Source organism: Triturus cristatus, chromosome 3_1, assembly GCF_964204655.1.
Source record: "Triturus cristatus chromosome 3_1, aTriCri1.1, whole genome shotgun sequence".
NCBI classification, from domain to species: domain Eukaryota; kingdom Metazoa; phylum Chordata; class Amphibia; order Caudata; family Salamandridae; genus Triturus; species Triturus cristatus.
In genome coordinates, this window is record NC_140583.1 from 63,304,743 (window position 1) to 63,325,871 (window position 21,129).

Genomic DNA, 21,129 nt, shown 5'->3' on the forward strand with positions numbered 1-21,129 from the left:
TAGGGGGATAAGGCTAGCTCCAGCATTCAAGCATAGAGACTGCAGAGGGTTGGAATATTCTGCCCTCATCCACAGTTAGACAGTCCGGACCTTGAAGGATACCAGCCAGCATGCTTCTGATGAAGAAGCAGAATGCCAAAGTTTCAGATCACAGGAAACTGGGCTACCAGTATGAAAGAAAAATCAGAAATATTCTCGATTTTATAGAGAACACTAGACCAGCATTCCCCAAACAGTGGGTTGCCAGTGGATTCCTTGTGGGTACTAAAAGAGCAATAATAAAAATGCATTTACATTTTGCATTTATCTTGTCACCTTTGCTGTGCATCAAAAACAGAGGCCTAATGTTGGGCTCTGTCTTCTGATAAATTACTGCATATTCTTTTAACATGAGGACTCGTGTTTACTTTTCCTTCTCTGACTGAAAAGTGAGAGGAGTTTTTAAACTATGTGACAATCTTACTGGGTTACAGAAGTGGGAAGGAAAGGCTGCATGATGTCTTTATTTCGTAACACACAACAAAATGTAAATACCTGTAAATGAACTGTACACATATTTCAGAATAAATCAACAGATAGGAAAACAAAAATGAAGCACGTTTTTTTGTAATTCCAAAGTGTGATGGAAACAAAGATTTTAATAGAATCAAAACAAATCAGGACACTTTTACTTGGTGATGCGCAAACTCAAACCCAAATTCCAAACATTATCATTTGCATGCGATATAGTTTTATCAGTGAAACTGTATGTCTGTGCAAATTTACTGGTCATTTCAATGGAAGAAATGATGTCTTTAAATGACAAAATGCTACAGTGATATATGTTCGATAATGTACTCTAAAAAGCACCACCGTCTACATACTATATCCTTACCCCTGAACTTCATAAAGCTGTTTCAACAGAGAATGTGCTCACTATATGAGATCATACACAGTCATTCCACTTGTGTATGGCTTTCACACATAAACTTAGAAATATAGATGTGACCTAATGATAAGAGCTGTAAAAGTTGGAGCTGGGGAACCTGAGTCAAGTCTTGGCATTGCTTTTGGGTAAATCACGTATTTTCCTGTACTTAAAATAAAATGAATATGACCTTATGTAATGTAATCTGGGGATGTACGATGGTACATCGCATGCAATTATTTCGCATGCCCTTTTCACGCATTTTTTAGAGTGCATGTTTTTATTGCGAAAATGCATTTAAAACGGATGCCAATACCACGCATTGTTTTTATGTTTAAACACAATGTATTTGTGGGGAGATCCCCCACTCCCCTCCAACTTACCCTAAATGCGTTATATTGGCATGCGTTTTAAATGCATACTCGGGGTAACAATATCTGCACTACAAAATGCTTTGTAAAGGCATAACGAGGTAAAAACCTTGTTGTAAAGGTTGTTTCCCGTAATCTGGTACTGATGTAAAGTGCTCCTATTGCCCCCTGGTCAGTGGTTGTGCTATCAGAAAATGAAAAAAGCACACACACACACACAAACCACCCCCATAGTTAGGACCAAAGTTTCCATAGGAAAAGCGTTTTTTTGCTTAGCCAATAATTTAACGCTGCTATCCTGGGCGGCAATGTTGTCAGAGCTACTAACTCCTCCAGATGAGCTACCCCATTAGATCCAGATATAGACAAAGTAACAAGCCGGCAGGGGGTCATTGGAGGAGTGAAACCTTTGACCTAATGTGCATATCTTGAAAATACTATAGATGGAGATTTTCTTTTTGCTCCACTGTTATTAAATACTAGTGAATTTTAATATTGCTATTAAACGTGGATACATTGTGACTGAGCAGTTAAGGCGTCGGGGTGGGGGAAGAGGTTAATATTTGGGGTTCTGCACGCAACTGAAATATGGTATTAACCTTTTAACAGATGTTGAGATTGTATCTTAGAAATGGCAATAAAATACTATTTAAAAAAATGTGGTGCCGCTTGACGAATTTACATAACATTTTTGCAAAACGTCCCCTTTTTTGCTGCTGTGTTGAAAGTTTTGTGGTGATCCATTAAGCAGGGGCCAAGTAAAACAAGGGGGGTCCCAAAACGTGTTTTCCCCATGTAAAGTATAAGTGAATTAAAACAATTTGAAAACAACTACAGTCCGATCTGCTGAAAGGAATTACACCAAGTTTGGCAGAAAAATAGATGGTGGTCCAGAAAGCATACTTCTTGTGATTTGTTTTGGATCAATGAGTTTTGCTTTAGGCTATTTTTTTAGGAGCTGAGCGGAGTCCGGACATTCTGGAATCAGCCAGTTGGTGACGACCATTGCCCAAAGGCAGTGGTGGCCCAACAGCAGACTTTGGAGTGTTGGATGTCTCGGTGGAGGCTGACGGGCCAATTTACTCACGGTTTGTTGCCCTGATGTGATGGTATCTTTTTCTATCTCCGCGTCTGAGCTCTGTTCCTAAGAGAGGGTACCCTCATCTGCAGCGACCGAAATGCCTCCATTTCGTTCTCCAGTTTCTCCGCCCCAAAAAAGTCTGGTGTGCCTTCGATGCTGCGTCGAGACATTTGCAGTCTTCTGGCTTTGCAATCCCTTAAGGTTTTCTTGATTGGAATGACCTGCAGTCGTCACAATATTCTTCTTGATGATCAGGGGATAAGCAGGAATTACAAACCCTGTGCAAATCTGTGTATTAAATCGTTGCATGACACAAAGGATAACATTTAAAGTGTGTCCATTCCATCACCTTTTGGCCGTTTTGTTAGAAATAAATACATAAGAGAATGGTGCGATCGAATCAAGTACCCCGGATTAATTCGGCGCTAGTTTGATATCTCTAAAGTAGCGATAGAACCTCGATCTAAAATGATAACCGACGGTATTAGAAAGAATCCTAACGACGGTGTCGACCGGAGCAGAAGAGAACGCGACCGAACCAGAAAGCGGTAAAAAACAATATAACAATGGAGTCTATGGCAATGCGCGCTACAAGCAAGAGGAGGATTCGCTATACACGTGAATCGAAAGACTTTTTGGAAGAAAAACAACTTGCCCAACACTAGATGTCAGACTAATGCTAGGCATGTGCATCCACAGCCACACATGCCATTGAATATATATATACATATATGAGGCCTACAGCAGAAGGGGTTTTTCAAATTTGCTAAAAATCATGGGTATCAACACAAAGGTTTTTCAGGAGCCTTATGATTTCAGTTAACAGATGCCACATGCCAGCACCTCACTGTGAAAACTGTTCCAGCTCATGTGCAGTTCACCATCTGCCACTTTTATGGGGAGATCAATATCTTGGGCACAGTCGGATAAAGACTTATCGAAGGGCATGTTCAAGGTTGTGTCATTTACAAATGATTGATCCTAGACAGAAACGCAAACAATTGTCAAGAGTATATTATTTTGGTTATTCATCGCATTTTAAAAGCATGTCTACAATTACATCAAAAAATTGCCCCCGCCTCATGTTCGTTAAAGTTAGGTAAGTGACGAATGTTATTCGTTCTAAAAATTGGGTTGTGGTTCTTGAAAAGGTTGAGAAGCACTGCACTAGAGAGAGGAGTAAGGGGAAGAGAGTGGGGGAGGGAGAAAACATATGAGAGAGGCGTGGCCTCAATGAGGGCAGCTGAATAAGATGTTGATCATAGTGGTTTCTCACCACCAATGGCATCTTGGAGTTGTGGGTGATCTGTGTCTTTGATGGTAGCAGGGGGAAAGCACTCACCTCCGACGGGAGTGTCAGGAGTTACTTGAGTCACAGGGAAGTTAATGGAACTGCCTCTATGGAACTTTGCCACGGGTTTGGCTTTACCCTAGAGTATTTCTACAGTATCTCATTTTGGACCGCCAGTTCAAGGCAAAAGAAGAGGAACTACTAGCCAAAGGCTAGCCATCAATTATTGTTCTCACTTTGAAAGACATGGCCTGCTAGAAAGAGGACTGGAATATGGCAGCCACACCTTTAGATGGCACTCAGCAATTTGCCCATGACCATTCCAGTATTATATTGCTGCAGCATCTTATCCACTGAGGAATAAAAGAAATACTTTCCAGAAAACAGCAAATCAATAACCTTGTCTAGGCCTTCTAAAATGTAGTCCAAAAACTCTAGTGTCATATATATGAAAGGAGATTTGGCTAGGCAGTTTCTCTACCAAAATAGACTGTACCTCGCAATGAAATTGTTAGCTTTAGCCTCTCTAAGCAAGACACCATCAGACTGGGCAATGTATCATGATATGAGATATATTGTTGATGTGACTGGAAAAAGATTATTCTTTAAGGGAGACCACCACTGCCAAATGCTAGACTGGGGATTCTCCGGGGACAAAGATATTTTTCACTATGAACATGCAGGTTCAAAGGTTAGTTTCTTTCCACGCTCCTATGCCTACTTGAGGGGATTACTGGATGCATGGTCAACTGTAATAGAATCAGTGTTGTGTCTGGGTAGGCTAGCCTTCAAAGGCTTTGAAGTTGGATCAACCCTAAAAGTTCAAAGTCAAAATCAGCTTTCTTCGGTGCAAGTAAAAGAAAACACCATAAAAGCATACTAATACGCACAATATATTGACAACATTCCTACATAACAACATAATTAATTAAAAAAAGTTAGTTTATAAAACTTCAAGCCAAACGATGGCGAGATTAAGGCCTATTTCCGATACAAATAAATATAAGTATGCCTATTGTACGAAATACTGTTAAAAATTAACCTTGATAGTCTAAGTTGGATCAGGTTTTAATCATGGAGCTGTTCACGTAGCATATTAACCAGTTATAAAGTGCCAATGCATTAAGGTGCCAAGAATACATGAGATACAAGCTGCCACAAGTCCTTTCTTTTCTTAATTGATAGTTGTATAAATCGAGTTACAGTTTTTATAATTTTCACGTTTTCCAGGCTACACACAAAATTAAACGTGTATTTATAGTTATAAAGCATATTTGTTAATAAGAGGGGTTTTAAAACTGATTTCCGGATATCCCTATAAAAACTACAGAAAAGGATAAAATGCCCGGTAGATTGTGGGGTTTTGCCGTCACATGGACAGGCTGGTAAGTTGTAGCATCACTTTTCCGTTCTCGGGAATGCCACTAAATAGTGTAATATGCCCGTCCTTAACCTGGTTAAATAAAATCTGTGCTGAATGTCCCTTACCAGGATCAAATATGGCTGAGTAGCCCCCATGAGTGGGCGTTCACAATAAGAAACCTCACTCTGTTTTTGTGTGGCAGCCCTTTCTCTTTCATATTCCATGGCGGTTGTGTATCTCAATTTCAAGTCATTTTTACTATATTCCAGAATAAGTGGCGAGTTCTTTTTATCAACGTTTACTTTGCATCGTGTTAAAAGGTTAAAAATGTACTCCAACCATGGTATTTTTGAACTGTGGTCAAGAGCTAGGCAATCCATTATTAAATCTTTTGTGAATTTTGTTTCTTCTTTTGCCCATAGCCCTTGCCAAAACGTAAGGCCTGCCATATTTATTGTGTCGCTTAAGTATGGTACAGACAGTTCTTTATGTACTATGGTGTTCGCTGTTGCTCTTGGAGCTGCCAATAATCGTTTTAAAAACTTATTTTTGTTAGTTTGTAAGGTGGCCGTATTTGCTCTCCCCCATATCGCGGCCCTGTAACATTCCCCTGAAACCCACTTACTCCGATACAAAGTTAAAATTTCTCATATAGGTTTGTTTCCCAATTTTGCAGAGAATGTAAAAATACCCTCAATAATTCTTAGAAATGTCATGTTACATGATTCTATGTGCACATTCCATGTGCTGTTCTTATTAAAAAAGCATCCCCAAATACCAAAACTATGGTACTCTATTGATAACAACCCCACCCACATGATGCTGTCTGTTCTTGGGCCTGTTGCTCCTGCATGACATGACAAATGTTTTCTTTAAATTGACCTGGAAGTCTTTGTCAGTCATGTACAGGTAGAAATTTTCTATTAGGCGTTGGAGACCGTTTGCTGTTCTTGATATTAGGACAGCATCGTCTGCATACAATAAAACAGGGGTGGGACGTATTCCAACTATCGGGGCATCTGCAGTAATTTTTTGTAAAAACACATCTACGTTGTTAATGTATAGGGAAAATAAAAGGGGCGCTAATACGCAACCCTGTATAATGCCAGGCATGACCCTAAAATCAGGCGTGCAATCCCCCATTTTACCATACCGTACCCTAGACTACCTAAGAGTTAAGAGACACATTGATGACTAATAATTAGCCAGACGTTGTGAGGATTTCAACTTAGAATCTGACTGTGGAATTTAAAGGGACTATATTCCCGAAGCAGCTAGAGCCTGAATCTGGCTCAGCCATGGAAGATCCGGTAGAAGGGTAGAAAGGATATGGAGTGAGTTGCAGCCTGACAGAGCATCTGGCGTTTAACTTTACTCTCAAGGTATCAGAACAGGTTCTAACATCAGGAAGCATGGCAAATAGGCAAAGCCACTACTAGGATCGACCCAATATTGCTTCTCTGGGTTAGGCGTGCTTTCCATATCATCTAAGTGACCAGAGTACTCAGAGGCATACTTCATGGAAGAAATCCTGCTTGACAGGTAGGAGCAAGAAGAGATCATGGGGAAGGGAAACATGCCAGAATCCGCTGTAGAAGAGTTGACTTAGAAAGCCTAGGGGGCCTGCCAAGGCAGGTAGCCAGTGAGATATTATCAATTAATTAATCAAACTGTACTTATACAGTGCAGCGTATCACCTGTGAGGGTATCCAGGCATTGGGCTGCGGGTCTCAGTCGAAGAGCCAGGTCTTCAGTCCCTTCCTGAAGTCTGCCAATGAGGGAGCTACCAGGATTTGGCAGCAAGGTGGGAGAAGGATCGACCTCCGGTGCGGAAATGGCAGATGCGTGGTGTCTGTGAGAGGGTGAGGTAGACGGGGCAGAAGTTTCTCTGTGGTTGGTGGAAGTTCTGGTGGTGGTTCATGTAGGTCAGTCTTTGGTTGTGGAGGGTTTTGCAGGTGCGGGTCAGAAGCTTGAAGTGGCATCTCTTCTGGATGTGGAGCCAGTGGAGGTCTCTCAGGTGCCTGGTGGAGTGGGTCCTTTTGAGAAGGTTGAGCATCAGCCTGGCTGCTGCATTCTGGATCATCTGGAGTATTGTCAAGAGTTTGCTGGTGGTGCCTGCATAGCGTGCATTGCTGTAGTCAAAGTGGCTGGTGAGGAGGGCCTGCATCACTGTTTTACTGGTGCTGGTGGGTAGCCACTAGAAAATTCAGCGAAGCAAGCAGTTTGTTGAAGTAGGCTGAGGAAACCACATTGACCTGTTGTTTCATGGAGAGTTTACGGTCTAGGATGATGCCGAGGTTGCGGGTGGGGTCTTTCGGAGTGGGTCTGAGATCCGATGGCCACCAGTAGTCATTCTAGAGTGAGGTATGACTGCTAAAAAACAGAACTCCGGTTTTATACATGTTGAGATTAAAGAAAAATATTTTTCAATTTGTATAGCACTATCTGGATTAATCAACACAGATCCCTTTATGGAAAAATTTATATTTTTTTTATAATGAGCATTTGATGTGAGTCGGTTTTCATAACACCACATGGCTATCGAGTCTTTTTTCCACCTTCATTACATTTATGAGGTCAAGTAAGCACTGACTTCCCACGCGTGACCAGGAGCTCAACATGTTAACTTTTGTTTTCCCAATTTTTCTCAGAATAAGATACCTTTAGGACCCCGTAGGAGCTAAATCGTTCTCCTCTTAAAGGTATCAGTTCCACATCTATTTTATTTTACTTTATTCTATTTTAAAACAACAGTAATTCATTGTTATACCTTTAATACTTTGGCAACGTTTCCACCCACCTGCGTGCCATCTTGTAACTATTGCACATTCCCAAACAGAAACAATCTAAGCCCTTTTACCTTCTAAAATGTACTGACAGGATACGGCCTTTTTAACGAACCTTCAAGGAACAGCCCAGAGTCACGGTTAACGTTACTTACTTACACAGGCTGTAAACAAGCAACATCCGAACAATATGGGTTTCCCTCTTCAATTCTAGTCTCCTGCTCTAATTTTTTAGACCTTCACTATTTCTGCGCTCCTTGCACATTAAACACATGAGACTGTCATCGAGCCACTTTCAACTTGACATATTCACGTGCTTAGAACACGCATCAATGTGCTACCGGTCGTAATTCGGCCGCCCACACATACTTATTCACATTTGGTCCTTATTGTCTCCCTGTAGTAACTACCAAAATGCTAACCATTACCACCATGATCCAGGACTTACATCTACATCGCTTAGTGTGTCAACTCTCACACATATCAAGCGCTGCTATATAACATTGATAAAAATTAGCATGAACATGTTTGAATAAGAATAATTAGCGAGATAATATTGTCATTAACCTGATACCATCCATGAATATTATGCACTCCAAGTAGCATTATCGATAGCGCTTTGTCATCCTCACCACTAAAAGTGGATTCACCTCATACCACAGTGGTACCACAGTATTGCAGATTTTATTCACAAGCCTAATCAGATTTTTAAATAGAAATCATAGCCATCACAAAACCTTCCCGGTTCCAGCTGCACCAAATTATTTGTGTTAAAACAGAACATGACAATACCTATTTCGTAATGTATAAAATGGATCTACAAGTATTTCCATCTGTACTGTCTTTTATCTCTCTAGAGGTATAGACTAAATCAGGAACTATTACTCGAAGACGAGCTAACAAGCTTGATGAAGAGTGGTGAGTTATTTACTTACCTACCATAGGCTATTCCTGACAATAGCCATCCTCGATCTCGTCCTGAAGAAGGCCCACAGATCCGTGAGGGATACCAAGGGCCAAAACATGTCAACCTTTCACCATCTATCACTAGGTATGGTGGAACAGTAACACTTCCACCAGAGTACCACCCCACTTTTTAATCTTGCTCATCCTCAATTATTAAAGTTATATACTGAAGACAGGAGGTGTTTTTAACTCACACTCGACTAGAACACCCTTTGCACTTTTTACCACAACTGTCATAAAACCAGATGGCCCACCTCTGGATGACAAAAGGAACTTGGGGAACCCAGTGTTCGAGTGATAAAAGACCCAATGACGAGGCTACTCACAAAGCCGACAGGGCAGAGAACCAAGATATACCGCTCCAAACGTCTCATGTGAATGAGGGCCTTTGATATACCAGAACCCTAGACCCTGGTAATAACAGTTTTTGTGATTCATTCTCCTTTGATTTCTTCCATGTTGAGCTTCAAGCAATTGTCTTTCATCCAGGCTGAGACGTTCTTCATACAGTTGTGAAAGTTGTTTTGCGTCATGGTGAGGTTCACTGAAAGTGATAGGACGAGCTGGATGTCGTCAGCATAGGAGATGTTGTTGATGTCGTGGGTTCTGACAATGTCTGCTAGTGGCTTCATGTAGATGTTGAAGAGGGTAGGACTGATGGATGAGTCTTGCGGGACTTCGCAGATGGTGTTTTTGAGCTGTGATGTCAAGGGAGGAAGAAGATGGAACCTCTTGCCATCCATCTAAGAGCAGCATCTTGGATATCGATCTGGTGGAGTCTAGTGATAAGTGTGTGGTGGGAGACGGTGTCGAAATCGGTAGAGGTCAAGAAAAAATGAGGACGGCTGATTCACATCCGTTGAATAGGATGAAGATGCCCGTCGCAGTGATCAGGGCTGTCTCCGTGCTGTGGTTGGCTCTGAATCCTGATTGGGAGGAATCTAGAAGTATGTTTCTCTTCCGGTGTTTGGGAAGCTGGAGGTTTATGGTTTCTCCAGGGGAACCGAAGCAGCAAGATGGGGCAATAGTTCTGGAGGTCAATGGGGTCTGCAGAGGGTTTCTTGAGGAGGGGTTGGACCACTGCGTGTTTCCGAGTGTCGGGAAAGATGGCCATGATGATGGAGGTGTTGAGGATGGTGGTGAGCTGGTGGCTGATCTTGTTGCTTCAGTGGATATCAGTAAACCATGGTGCCTGTGCTCCTTCATGAGTAGCTGTGAGTGCAGTAGATGCCTAGTTTGATTCATTTTTCACTGTTGTCTTTAGTCACCAGCCTAATTGCTGCAACCTTCTCAACAACCTGCTGCATTACGTTATAGTCGGACTCGACCTCAAGAGAGGAATAAAGACTGAGGAGCAGAAGAATTGGAATACACCTACGGAAGATGGCTATCTCTGCTTCCCTCATGCTATGTCTCTAGAACCCCAGATGAAAGCGGAGATTTGGTAATATGGACCATGTTCTTGGAGGCAGGAGCGTTCAACATAAGGGCACTGTACCAATGTACCATCTTCAGAAGGGTTGGCAAACCCATTGGTTGATTGGAACCAGCAACCCCAAATAGGAGCTGGGCTTGATCCCAAAAGTGAAATGATGTATTCAGAGCAACACAAGATATTGTATCAGAAGGGCGTCCAGTTCTACGTCAGGAAGGACCCTCTGTGGAGTTTGACAACCTGATCTGGTAGAATAAGTCATCATATACATAGAAAGATAAAAGGCACACCCAGGCTTTCATACCGAGAAGGGTTATAAACACTTGCAGCCTTTGGCCCTTTAGGTTGTAACACTGTGCTGAAGACATGCTTGCTACTAGACTCAATTTCGGTGCTCCTGTACCTACCTTCCGACACTTCTTAAGGAATTATAATAAACATCTCCTGTGATACAGGGTCTCCTTTGGTTTCTGTCAGATAAATAGTCCTGATGGTCTCACACACACTCAACAGGACAGGCATCTACTGGGCACATATTACAAACCATTTGTCAGACTATATACTTTTCAACCTTGATCCTTCTGGCCCAAACTGCCTGAGCCAAAGTAAGGAAAGAAGAAGCAAAACAACAAGAAGGAAACTGTGGTTAAAAGTCTATAAGGTGGAACTGATTGCCACAATGAAAGATTCAGGGGCATATGTATGAAGCCTTTTTCCCCTTCGCAAACGGGCCGATATTCAGAATCGGCCCATTTGCGAACATGAAAAAGCCTTTTGGGATGTATCATCCCAAAAGGCCCTCGCACATATTTTGTGAATGCATTTAAGGAATTACAAATTGCGATTCCTTAAATGCAATTCTGGAAACACCCACGTTGTGCGTTTTTGCCTTTAGAAATCGCAAATTACCACTACTTTCATGTTGGTGGAAATTTGCGATTTCTTTGAAAAATGAACTTTTTTGCATTTTTCAAAGTGCAATGTGGCGCACATACATGAGGTCTAGGCGTAGTTCACGGAGTTTTGCTACATGGAACTCTGCGAAGTTACAAAAAAACTCTAAGATCCGCGAGTGGCGGAGGGCAGTGCGAACTGCAGTTTGTGCTGGTATTCCTGCCGCTCAGATACAAATTCTAACTGAGCGGCAGCTTGCGAACTTACTGTTCGAGTTCGCAAACTTACCGTTCACGATCGGGGAAAAAACTGCTGCACATCGCGAAGCGGAGTTTTCTGCACTCAACGAGCTACGCGGAGTGTCGAGTTCTGAAAACTCCGTGAACTGAGAGAAGTTTAATGCCCAGGCCTAACATACATGCCCTAAGGGCATGTATGTGCGCCACATGTGCACACATGCTTATTTCAGGGTTGCAACAGGGTGTTCTTTTGACACCCTTGAAATTGCATTCGCAATTTGCGAGTACATAATGGGTACTCGCAAATTGCGAATGTCTCCCATTCATTCCTATGGGCCTCTAGGCGATTCGAAATTAAGGAATATGTAGGAATCGCAATTAATATTGTGAATCCTACGTACATTGCCTATTGCGAGTCCTTAATAGCGATTCGCTATTAAGGGTTCGCAAAATTGATTTTTCATACATATGCCCCTCAGAACGTACCAGTTTGCAAAAAATGGGGAAAGATGCACAAATGACGGAGGCATCCAACATTATTGCCAGATCTGGCTGTTCAAACTGGAAATGGGACAGATCCAAGAAGTAGGTGATTTTTTTTAACATTGCATGATACCATCGAGGTCTGGTAGACCCTGCTCAATGTCTCCTAAGACTAACATGAAAAGCACACTCACCTCGGATTTTGCTTTCAGTAAAGCTTTTTCCATCTTCTGGACAGTCAACTGAAATGGACGGGAGGCTGTGCCACTTATCTGTGTAAAAACAGAAACACTCTGCATAAATAGAACACCTTGTTCTAATAAGTGATAGTTCAGCAAAGATTGCAGATCAAGTTAAAAAATGTACATTGTTAGAGCACATTGGAAAAGGTTAAAGTGTTTTTCGACAGATATGAAATGGTGACTTACTGCAAAAATGGCGACCATCTATCAGCATGACAGACAAACATGCATAACTGCTGCATTTAACGGAGAGCATAACTGCTGCTTTATAAGGAAAGTAGTGACAAAGTATGACCATCCGTTGCAGCTTTTGTACTATTCTCTACAGTTAAGGATCCTGAAATACTGGCACTGTTTGGGTTGATAGTTTTCTGTTTATCCATAGAATTAAAGCAACAGGAACTTTCAAAAACACCCACATACTGCCCTTTCCCCTTCCTCAAATTTACTCAGGAAAGAAAAATGTAAGGGTCAGAGTAATTCAATAAGACTTGCATTCTAACCACCATCAGTGTGCTTGATGCAGGACGAGTGATGTCTAAGACACAGAGTTTTATTCATATAGACATGTATCCACTGTGAACAAAACTGAGGCTACGAACTCTGATCCCTAAGAGAAGAAAATGAACTTTGGTGTTAATTAGTCTAGTATCACTAAAATGGCATAATATTAATAAAATGACAAATTCCAACTAGCTAGTGGGTGAAGACTTAATGACTATTTCCAACAGTAGCTAGCATTCTTGACCCACCATTTATCTAACAAGAGCCTGCACATTTGTTAAGTTAATTTGTAGAGTGGCGGGTGTGTGCATCACATGAGTTAGTTGAAAAACCAGGTCTTCAGTTTCTTGTGGAATTTAAGAGGTGAAAAGGAGGCTCTGATGTGTTGAGGGAGGTCGTTCCATGTTTTGGGTGCAGGAGAAAGAGCAACGTTCTGCACGGATTTTGAAGATGCGGGGAGTGTGTTAGAGTAAGGGTGGAGCGCAGGTGTCTGGTAGGTTGATGTAAGCGTATGCAGCTGTTCTGGTATTCCGGTCTACTGTTATGCAGAGCTTTGTACGTGTGTATGAGGAGTTGGAATTGGCTGCGCTTGTGAATAGGAAGCCAATAAAGTTTCTTCAGGTGCAGTGTGATGTGGGAGGATAAGTATATGTCTTTCTGCGGTGTTCTGGCGTCTGTGCAGGAACTGTCTGGAGATTCTGGCATAGAGTGTTACTGTAGTCTAGTTAGCTGGTGATAAGTTCCTGTGTGACAATCCATTTAGTGTTCTATGGCAGCCAGAAGCATCTTAAACCACTGATAAAAACAGAAGTATGGACTGGAAGGTGTGTCAATGATTAAGTGCCTGTGAGCCTGGAAAGACCTTCCGCTCCACCTCAGACAGACAACATCGCTCCCCATCTTCGCAAGAAACCTCAAAACCTGGCTCTTTGACAGACCCCCTCCTTGATGGACTGGAACCTGCGACCCCACTCATCCATCCCCAGCGCCTTGAGACCCTTACAGGTGAGTAGTCGCACTTAACAAACACCCGATTGATTAATTGATTGATTTCATATTGGGTAGATACCTACTCTAATCTACACAGCCTTAGTAAGCCAGTCCAATGAGTAGTTTGAAAATATAGACTATTCAGAGAGCCACTTCAATAAACTAACGGATGGAATATTTCCCGACTTTTGTAGCCGGAATTTTAACCTGCTGGAGGTGAGTTTGCCTTCTCCTGGCCTGCGCTTAAAAGAACAGAAGATTCCTGTTACCTCTTTGGTGGCTGTGCTGTTCTGACCGCAATAAATGGGGCACAGGTCGTACCTTGCTATCTAAATGCACATAAACCAGCTTGACGTTACTGTAGAGGAAAATGCTTTGGGTGATCCCGCCATAGAAGGGAGTGGCAATCAGCACAGCATCTAAAACACAACACAAGAAAGTAGGATCATTGTAAAGAATTAGACAAGTACACACTGGTGGCATTTCAATATATTTCAGATTTCTTTTCATACAGATTATGTGTGAAAATTTCCAGAGGAAACGGTCTATGGTCTTTTTTAAGATATCCCCTAGCCCCGAGTGAGTGCTAATACAGTAGGAATCCTTAGTGATACCATGGCCAACAGTTTTACTCTTACAGTAACCACTACAGCTTTGCTCACTACATTCCAAAACTAGAGGTTTGTGTCACATATTCATCCAATTAATCACTAACTGATAAAACCATTAACAAGATACATGATGTTTCATCAAAATCAACAGATAACTCCAGCAATCTCAAGCCACTGTTGTTTCACCAGACATCTTCAATGAACATCCGATGTGCACCCACATGGTTGCACCACCTAAGTATGCACATTTTCCAAAATGCACACATCTGTCTCCAGGACCACTCTGAAAGTCTTATTTGCATAGCACTCAAAATGCAGTCTGTGCACCACACGCACACTCATTTTTTGGTACCAATAGAAAACAATCCTGCCTTACCCCCAGGATCACACAGAACAGAAGCCAATGATGAAAATAGTGATCCGCATCCATTCAACACTACCACCTAAAAAACAGAAAGACAAAGAGAGTGATTTGAGTGATTGATAGATAAGTAAATGGATCCATCTCCATCCTGCAATGGAACAAGACTGCAGGGACGACTCATTGACAGTGGCACCAGGGAAGCATTTTCTATCCAGTGATCTAAAGCGGGTTAACACAAGGGGAGCATTGCCCGTGTGCTCTGTATCAACGAAGGGTCATCATTATTCATCCAAAGAATGTGAAGGTATGGCGGTCGTTTGTGACATTGAGATCACACTATCAGTTAACCGTGGGGGTCACAAGCACTAATCCAAATCCATAACTTTTTTTCTCTTTTAGACCATACACTTCAAACCAAACTGACTGCCTCTGAACGTCCTGCTAAATCTCTCAAGCTGCACACACTGCTTAGACATACACATGGCACTACGCATTTCCTAACTAGCGTGCAGTACCGAGCAACAGGCGCTTTTCAGTTCTTCAACCATAATTATTCCCCAACTAAGAGAAGCAAGTAACTGCAGTTCTCTAGCAAAGGTTTCATTCCCACATTTATATGTAAACAAATATATGTACCTTCTTTAGGAAGGATCCAGGAAAAAACTTACTTTAAATTTAACATTAAATTCCAGTACTATACCCAAAAGTATGTCTGCTTACCTTGGGTCTTTGGAGACACCGCACAATGAGTATAATCTTTTTGGAAGAAACCTAGTGTGACAAAGGAAGCCCACAAAGGCTCATGAGAGACCTCGCGCTCCCTGGGTTGGGTGTGGTTCTTTATATTAATAATGCCACCTTCCTCCACTTATGTGCCCTCTTCGTGTCTCATTTTAGAGAGAAACATTCTGGTGTCTGCAATGACGGATAAAGGACAGAAACACTTTGGGGCATATGTATCAAGCACATTTTTAATCGCAAACGCTGCGATTCGCAAAATACAGCGTTTGCGATTAAAAATTCGCAAAACGGGATGTATTAGGCAAAATCCCATCGCAAAATTAAGGAATTGCTAATTTAGCGATTTCTTAATTTTGCGTAAGCATTTAAGAAATCGCAAATTGCGATTTCTTAAATGAAATGTAAAAAGCACCCAAGTTGTGCGAATTATCCTTAAGAAATCGCAAATTACCACCAACTTCCAGTTGGTGGTAATTTGCGATTTCCTTTCACAATGCACTATTTTTAATTTTGCAAAGTGCCACGTGACGCTCATACATGCCCTTAGGGCATGTATGTGCGCCATATGCACACACATGCTCATTTCAGGGGTGCATCAGGGTGTCATCATGACACCCTTGCACCTTTGAAATTATTCTCAAATAGCGATTAGCAAATTGCGAATTCGCTATTTGAGAATTACTTCCCATTCATTCCTATGGGTCTCCTGGCCCATAGAAATGAATGGGCAGGTATTCCTTAATTGCGATTTCGCAATTTGCTAATCGCAATTAAGGAATTTTAAGAAATCGCAAAAAGTTTGCGATTTTTTAAATACATCCCGTTTTGCAATTCTCAAATAGCGATTCTTTAAAAATCGCTATTTGAGAATCGCAAATGGTGATGTTGATACATATGCCCCTTTATCTGTTACCAAACTGCAGCTATCACAACTTCCTACATTGGCAATGGGAATTCAGGACCGATGGGACCCAAACACACTACTGCACAAAAAGAGAAATAGAACTAGCAGAAGGGCCAGGTTTTCAAAAATCTGTGAAACTTTAGATGGTCATCAATGAAAAAAGTTCAAGTAGCAAACCATTCCCCAATTTGGTACTATTCCCACATCAAGCATGCATTGTAAGAAGGCTCAAATCAACGGTTGTGATAAGTGTCAATGGAACACAAAAGGATGGTAATTTTGTGACAAGAATTGGCCTGAACTTGTAGAATGAGCAATGTATAGTGTACAGAGACTTAAAAAGAATTCCTTCATTCACAGGAAACCAATTACTTGGTTGTTGAGCCACCGAGATATCTCACAGACCAGTTTAATGGCAAATTTCTGAACTTCCTACTGTTTAATAATGAAGGAATTAAAGCCAAGGTACAAAGCAATTCCATAGTCAAGGCACAAGAGACCACTGCCACCAATGACCATGACATGTTTCTCAGGGGGATGAAAGGCAGGATCTTTCAGTGAAGGTTGAGGTGTAGAAAACATATCTGGAGGTTCCATTCGATAAGAGGCCCTCTTGGAAGCATTTGAGGCCGGGTGGTTAAGTCAATGCAATTTAAAGCAGCTACAGCCCTGTTTAAATTTGCCTCCAAGTTAGGGTCTATGCCAGCAAATGCTGCAATGCCAATCTTCAAATCTAGACCTGACCCAATTGTTTCACACGCCTCAGGCATTTGGGGCGATATTGACCGTTCACAACTACAGTGTGGCGAAAGCAGATTTGTATGTAGATTGTTGTCTACCGTGCCTGCTATTATTGCACATGAAGAACTAGGTTTGCAATTCTTAGGGGACCATCTGAGAATGGCGGCTCTATTGTTATGGTTATCTATCTGGTTTTAGGCATGAGGCATTCTTAAAACACACTGTCATTTTGGATTGCATGAACTTGTCAGGAGGTCACACAATCAGATAAGCAATTAGCGAAAGCAAAATTACTAAAGTGCTTAACAAAGGAAAGATGGGAAGTTGAGATGAGGAAGAAATATGAAGCATATTGTCCTCTGCGTACCACCCCGTCCATTGAGCCTTATCTGGTAAACTTCACCTGGCAGGCAAATGTCTTACCTAACAAGATTTCGGCTAGGAATGGTCTAAATTACTTGGTGTCCTATCCCTTTATAGTCTGTACAAGAAAAGATTTGATTCCTTTTTTATTTATTATTATTGTTTTGAATACAGTGGGTACATAAACACCGAATAGGTAAGCCATAGCGAATGACAATTGGTTGTATGCATATAACAAATAATCATGTCAAACTAGAAGGAATTTTTTTTAAAGGTAACTATATACATCTAGGGAATCACACAAATCACAAAAGAAATTTCCTTTTGCGGTTACATTTTTGCATCGAACGTATAGTTCTAGTTTTGGCCAATGCCCGCTCCCTCTCATATATGTCTTTCATAGGAGCCAACCATTCAAAGAAAATTGGCAGGTTAGGCATAATCCATACTCTGGCTATGCATAGACGGGCAGCAACTAGTGTAATGGATAAAAAGCTTCTCATGGCATGATTCTCACTCTTCTTAAATCCTAGCATGATCTCTTTGTTGGTAAGCGAAAAATCAGAGCCCAAACATTGAGCAATATATTGTGTGACTTTCTCCCAAAAAATCAGACAGCATAGGACAGGTGCAGAACATATGAAGAATATTAGCTGCCATAAGATTGCATTTAGGACAATATAATCTATCTACGCCATCTCCCACACCACGCTGTACTTTTTGCTGCCATTTTCTAATCCTTTCAGGGGTATAATAGAGCATACAAATAGTCCTGAATTGCTTTAAACTTATAGAAGGAATAGAACTATCTAAAGTAGCTAGAGCAGAAACTATCTCAGAAGCATCCGTAATAGTAGCCAATGTCTTACCCCATTTGAAAGCTAGACGACAGATGTCGCCCCTGAAACAACCGAGTTGGAGGTATATTGAGCTTGTTTCAGCTTTAAGCGAAAGATTTAAGAAATATGTCAATAGTTCATGAGAATGAGGGAGCAGCACTCGTTGTAGTTTTAAGAATTAGTCTCTAATTTGAAAATATTTGGAAAAAGAGTGCGATACGCTCTCTTAAACTCCCCTATAAACTGGGCGGATTACAAATCCCTGATTTACAACTTATGTTTGGGCAGCACCGGGCGCTTTCAAAGCTTACTAACAGATAAACAACCATATTTTGGCCTCTCTCTGGCATTGGGTACTGAGAGCAAAAGCTTTTGTATGGGATTAACGAATCTACCTATTATAAAAGGGTCTGCTTTAAGACCATTAGAGATATGGCCCACATATGGCATGAAATTCTCGACTACTGCTCACTTACTCCTGGGGATCCCACACAGCATGACTATTTTACATTATGGAATAATCCAAATCTCCCAAGCATATTTCAAGATTTTACTGCTTGTAGATGGGCAAGGTGTGGTATTGAACGGCTCGGCAGCTTTACGATGCTAATGGTTTTCGTACTTTAGTTTCATTACAATCTACTTTTGATCTCCCACAACAAAGATTTGATTCCATGCACTTACAATTCTTTAGCCCTACAATCACAATGACATTCTTTTTTCTATGATTTTTATACCGTCCAACGAAGTCGCATTTTTAAACCATTTTTAGGGAAACTCCGCTTTCGGAAACGCAAGGAGGCTACGGAGTACTTGTACAATCTGATGCGGTTTGTCAAACTATTTTTGAATTTGTAATTGCAGCAACCAATCAAAGGAATAGGGTGAGGAAAATAATTGTTTTACAAATGTATGGTTAACTTCTGTTGATATATTGCTTTATGATAGATGAACCCAGGGAAAGAACAAACTGTACTGATTGGCTTCAAATGTACTCGGTCATTCAATTTTACCTTGAATTTCATCCTTTTTTTAACTTATTGATTTTATTCCTAGCTCTGCATGTATTTTATCGTTTTATTGTCTTTTATGGTTTAACATAAACCAAATAAAGATTCTTTGAACTTGAACTTGTGTAGAAATCAGAAATACCACCTGTTTGGAATCAGAGTGTCCAAGGAAAGGTTGCTATTACAGAGCCACCCATCATCCTACTCGCCAGGATGTTCTGTCCTTTGTCTCCAGAAATGCTTTGCCAGTCTGGACAGCCAATTGAAATAGGCAAAAGACTCTGGCGCTTACCGGTTTAGAAACAGACACTTTCTTATTGCAAAACAAATCATTGATAGCACCACAAAGAATGCACCTCAAATTCAATGACTGTTCATACCAGAGAAGGTTGATAAGGTTAATGAATGATTAACAGGGTATGACAAGGTATTGAACTTCAATAATGGCTATTTGGTATCTGTGTGATAGACAAACCTATCTGTTGCACTTTACGGAAAGTAGTGACAAAGTACAACCACTCCAGTGTAGCTTTCAAGAAACTTTAGCATAAGTCTCTGCCATTATGGATTCCAAAATATTGGCACTCCTAGAGTTTGAAGTTATAACTTGTGTGCCCATCTGCAGCCTGGCCCTGGAGAAACAAATTATACCACATAAAATTTCTGGAGTCAAGGACCCCTAGTGTAGACCTTCAAACCCGTCTGTCAGTTTCCAATCATAAACCTACCTAATTCAAAACAGTCAACACAGTCTCAAATATAACACAAAAATTCATAAGTCAAGTCCATATTCACTCAAATGTTGTTCTGATTTATAAATAGCTTAAAGCTACTCATTTATTCAACCTTTGGAGAACTAAAGACTCAGTGGACCAACCAGAATTTGCACCAGTGACCTCAGGGTCGAACTCAGATCCCTGCAATGGAAGCATCTGTCAACTGAGTCATCAAACCTGCCATACTGCAAAAGTAAGCAGGGAGGAAAGAGGTTGATTACCTTGTCAAAAGCAATCCAAGCACAGCTGAAACCTTTTATTCAATAAACACAACAAAACAACATCTTCTAGGTTTCCTAAATTGAAAGATGGAGCATCTTTAGCACACATATATCAGACAGGTGGGAAAAATTGTTTTGACCCACATAATACCTAAATAATGCATTTTTTCAGCTTTGCATTTAATCAGCGATAGTTTTTCCCAATGTAATGTTACTCAATGTATTATTCCAATAAGCATGACATTCTGTGTTAGCATAGCCGATATTCATACTTTTGACCTGCAGGGTGCACATAGAGGGCTCAACGCGCACAGCAATCTTGCAGGGAGCTTTATCTTGGCATAATCTAGTCCTTTCTTGTGATGGTCGGGGGGTAAAATGTATCTATTTGATGCACACAAAAATAAGCTAAATTCTGCAAAAAGGCTTGTACTAATGAGGATGGGGAAGTATGTCTTTCCGCTAAGCTGATGCTGGACATTTTTCTACATGTTCTCTAGATTTCTCACAGATTCTATTTGTTCAGGACGACGTGGAGAAGTGTGGCTCACCGGTTAGAGAAGGCATACCCTGAAGCAGAGGTCAGACCCGGGACCAGGGTTCAATTCCCGACGCGGCAGGGTCTGAGCCCAAGTGTCCACGGACTCGATAATTCTCACTTCGGTGCCTACTCGAATCATGGGTTCACACTCTGCAACTCTGGGCAATAGCTTGCTTAATCTCCACTACGCCCCCCCCCCCCCCCGCGGCGGGGTGCCTGGCTTTCACCTTGGGGATGCCCAGTACGGTTATCTCACAGGGAAGAAGCCAGGACGGGTTCCCAATGCAAGCGCCGAGATGCCCAAGGGTAAGTCGAGCGCTATATAAGTACACACATACATACATACATACATACGACAATCCAAACTTCAGCACAACCAAGTCAACAGATCTTGATCGCCTCATAGTTCACAGGACAAATGTTGTTCCAATATAGCTCCACTTGTTTTGCACTTCATGTAGGTTCT

The 21,129-nt window shown here is 41.3% G+C and overlaps 1 protein-coding gene across 1 annotated transcript in view; it reads right to left on the reverse strand.

Moving 5' to 3' along the window:
* Positions 1-21,129, reverse strand: part of LOC146859709 (1-aminocyclopropane-1-carboxylate synthase-like protein 1) — a 164,897-nt gene that overhangs the window by 72,507 nt on the left and 71,261 nt on the right. Inside the window, exons 6-8 of the mRNA XM_085643455.1 lie at positions 14,540-14,606; positions 13,874-13,971; positions 12,011-12,088 (exon numbers count right to left, since the gene is read on the reverse strand). Coding sequence (XP_085499581.1) covers positions 12,011-12,088; positions 13,874-13,971; positions 14,540-14,606 — 243 coding nt within the window. The remainder of the gene's footprint in view (positions 1-12,010; positions 12,089-13,873; positions 13,972-14,539; positions 14,607-21,129) is intronic.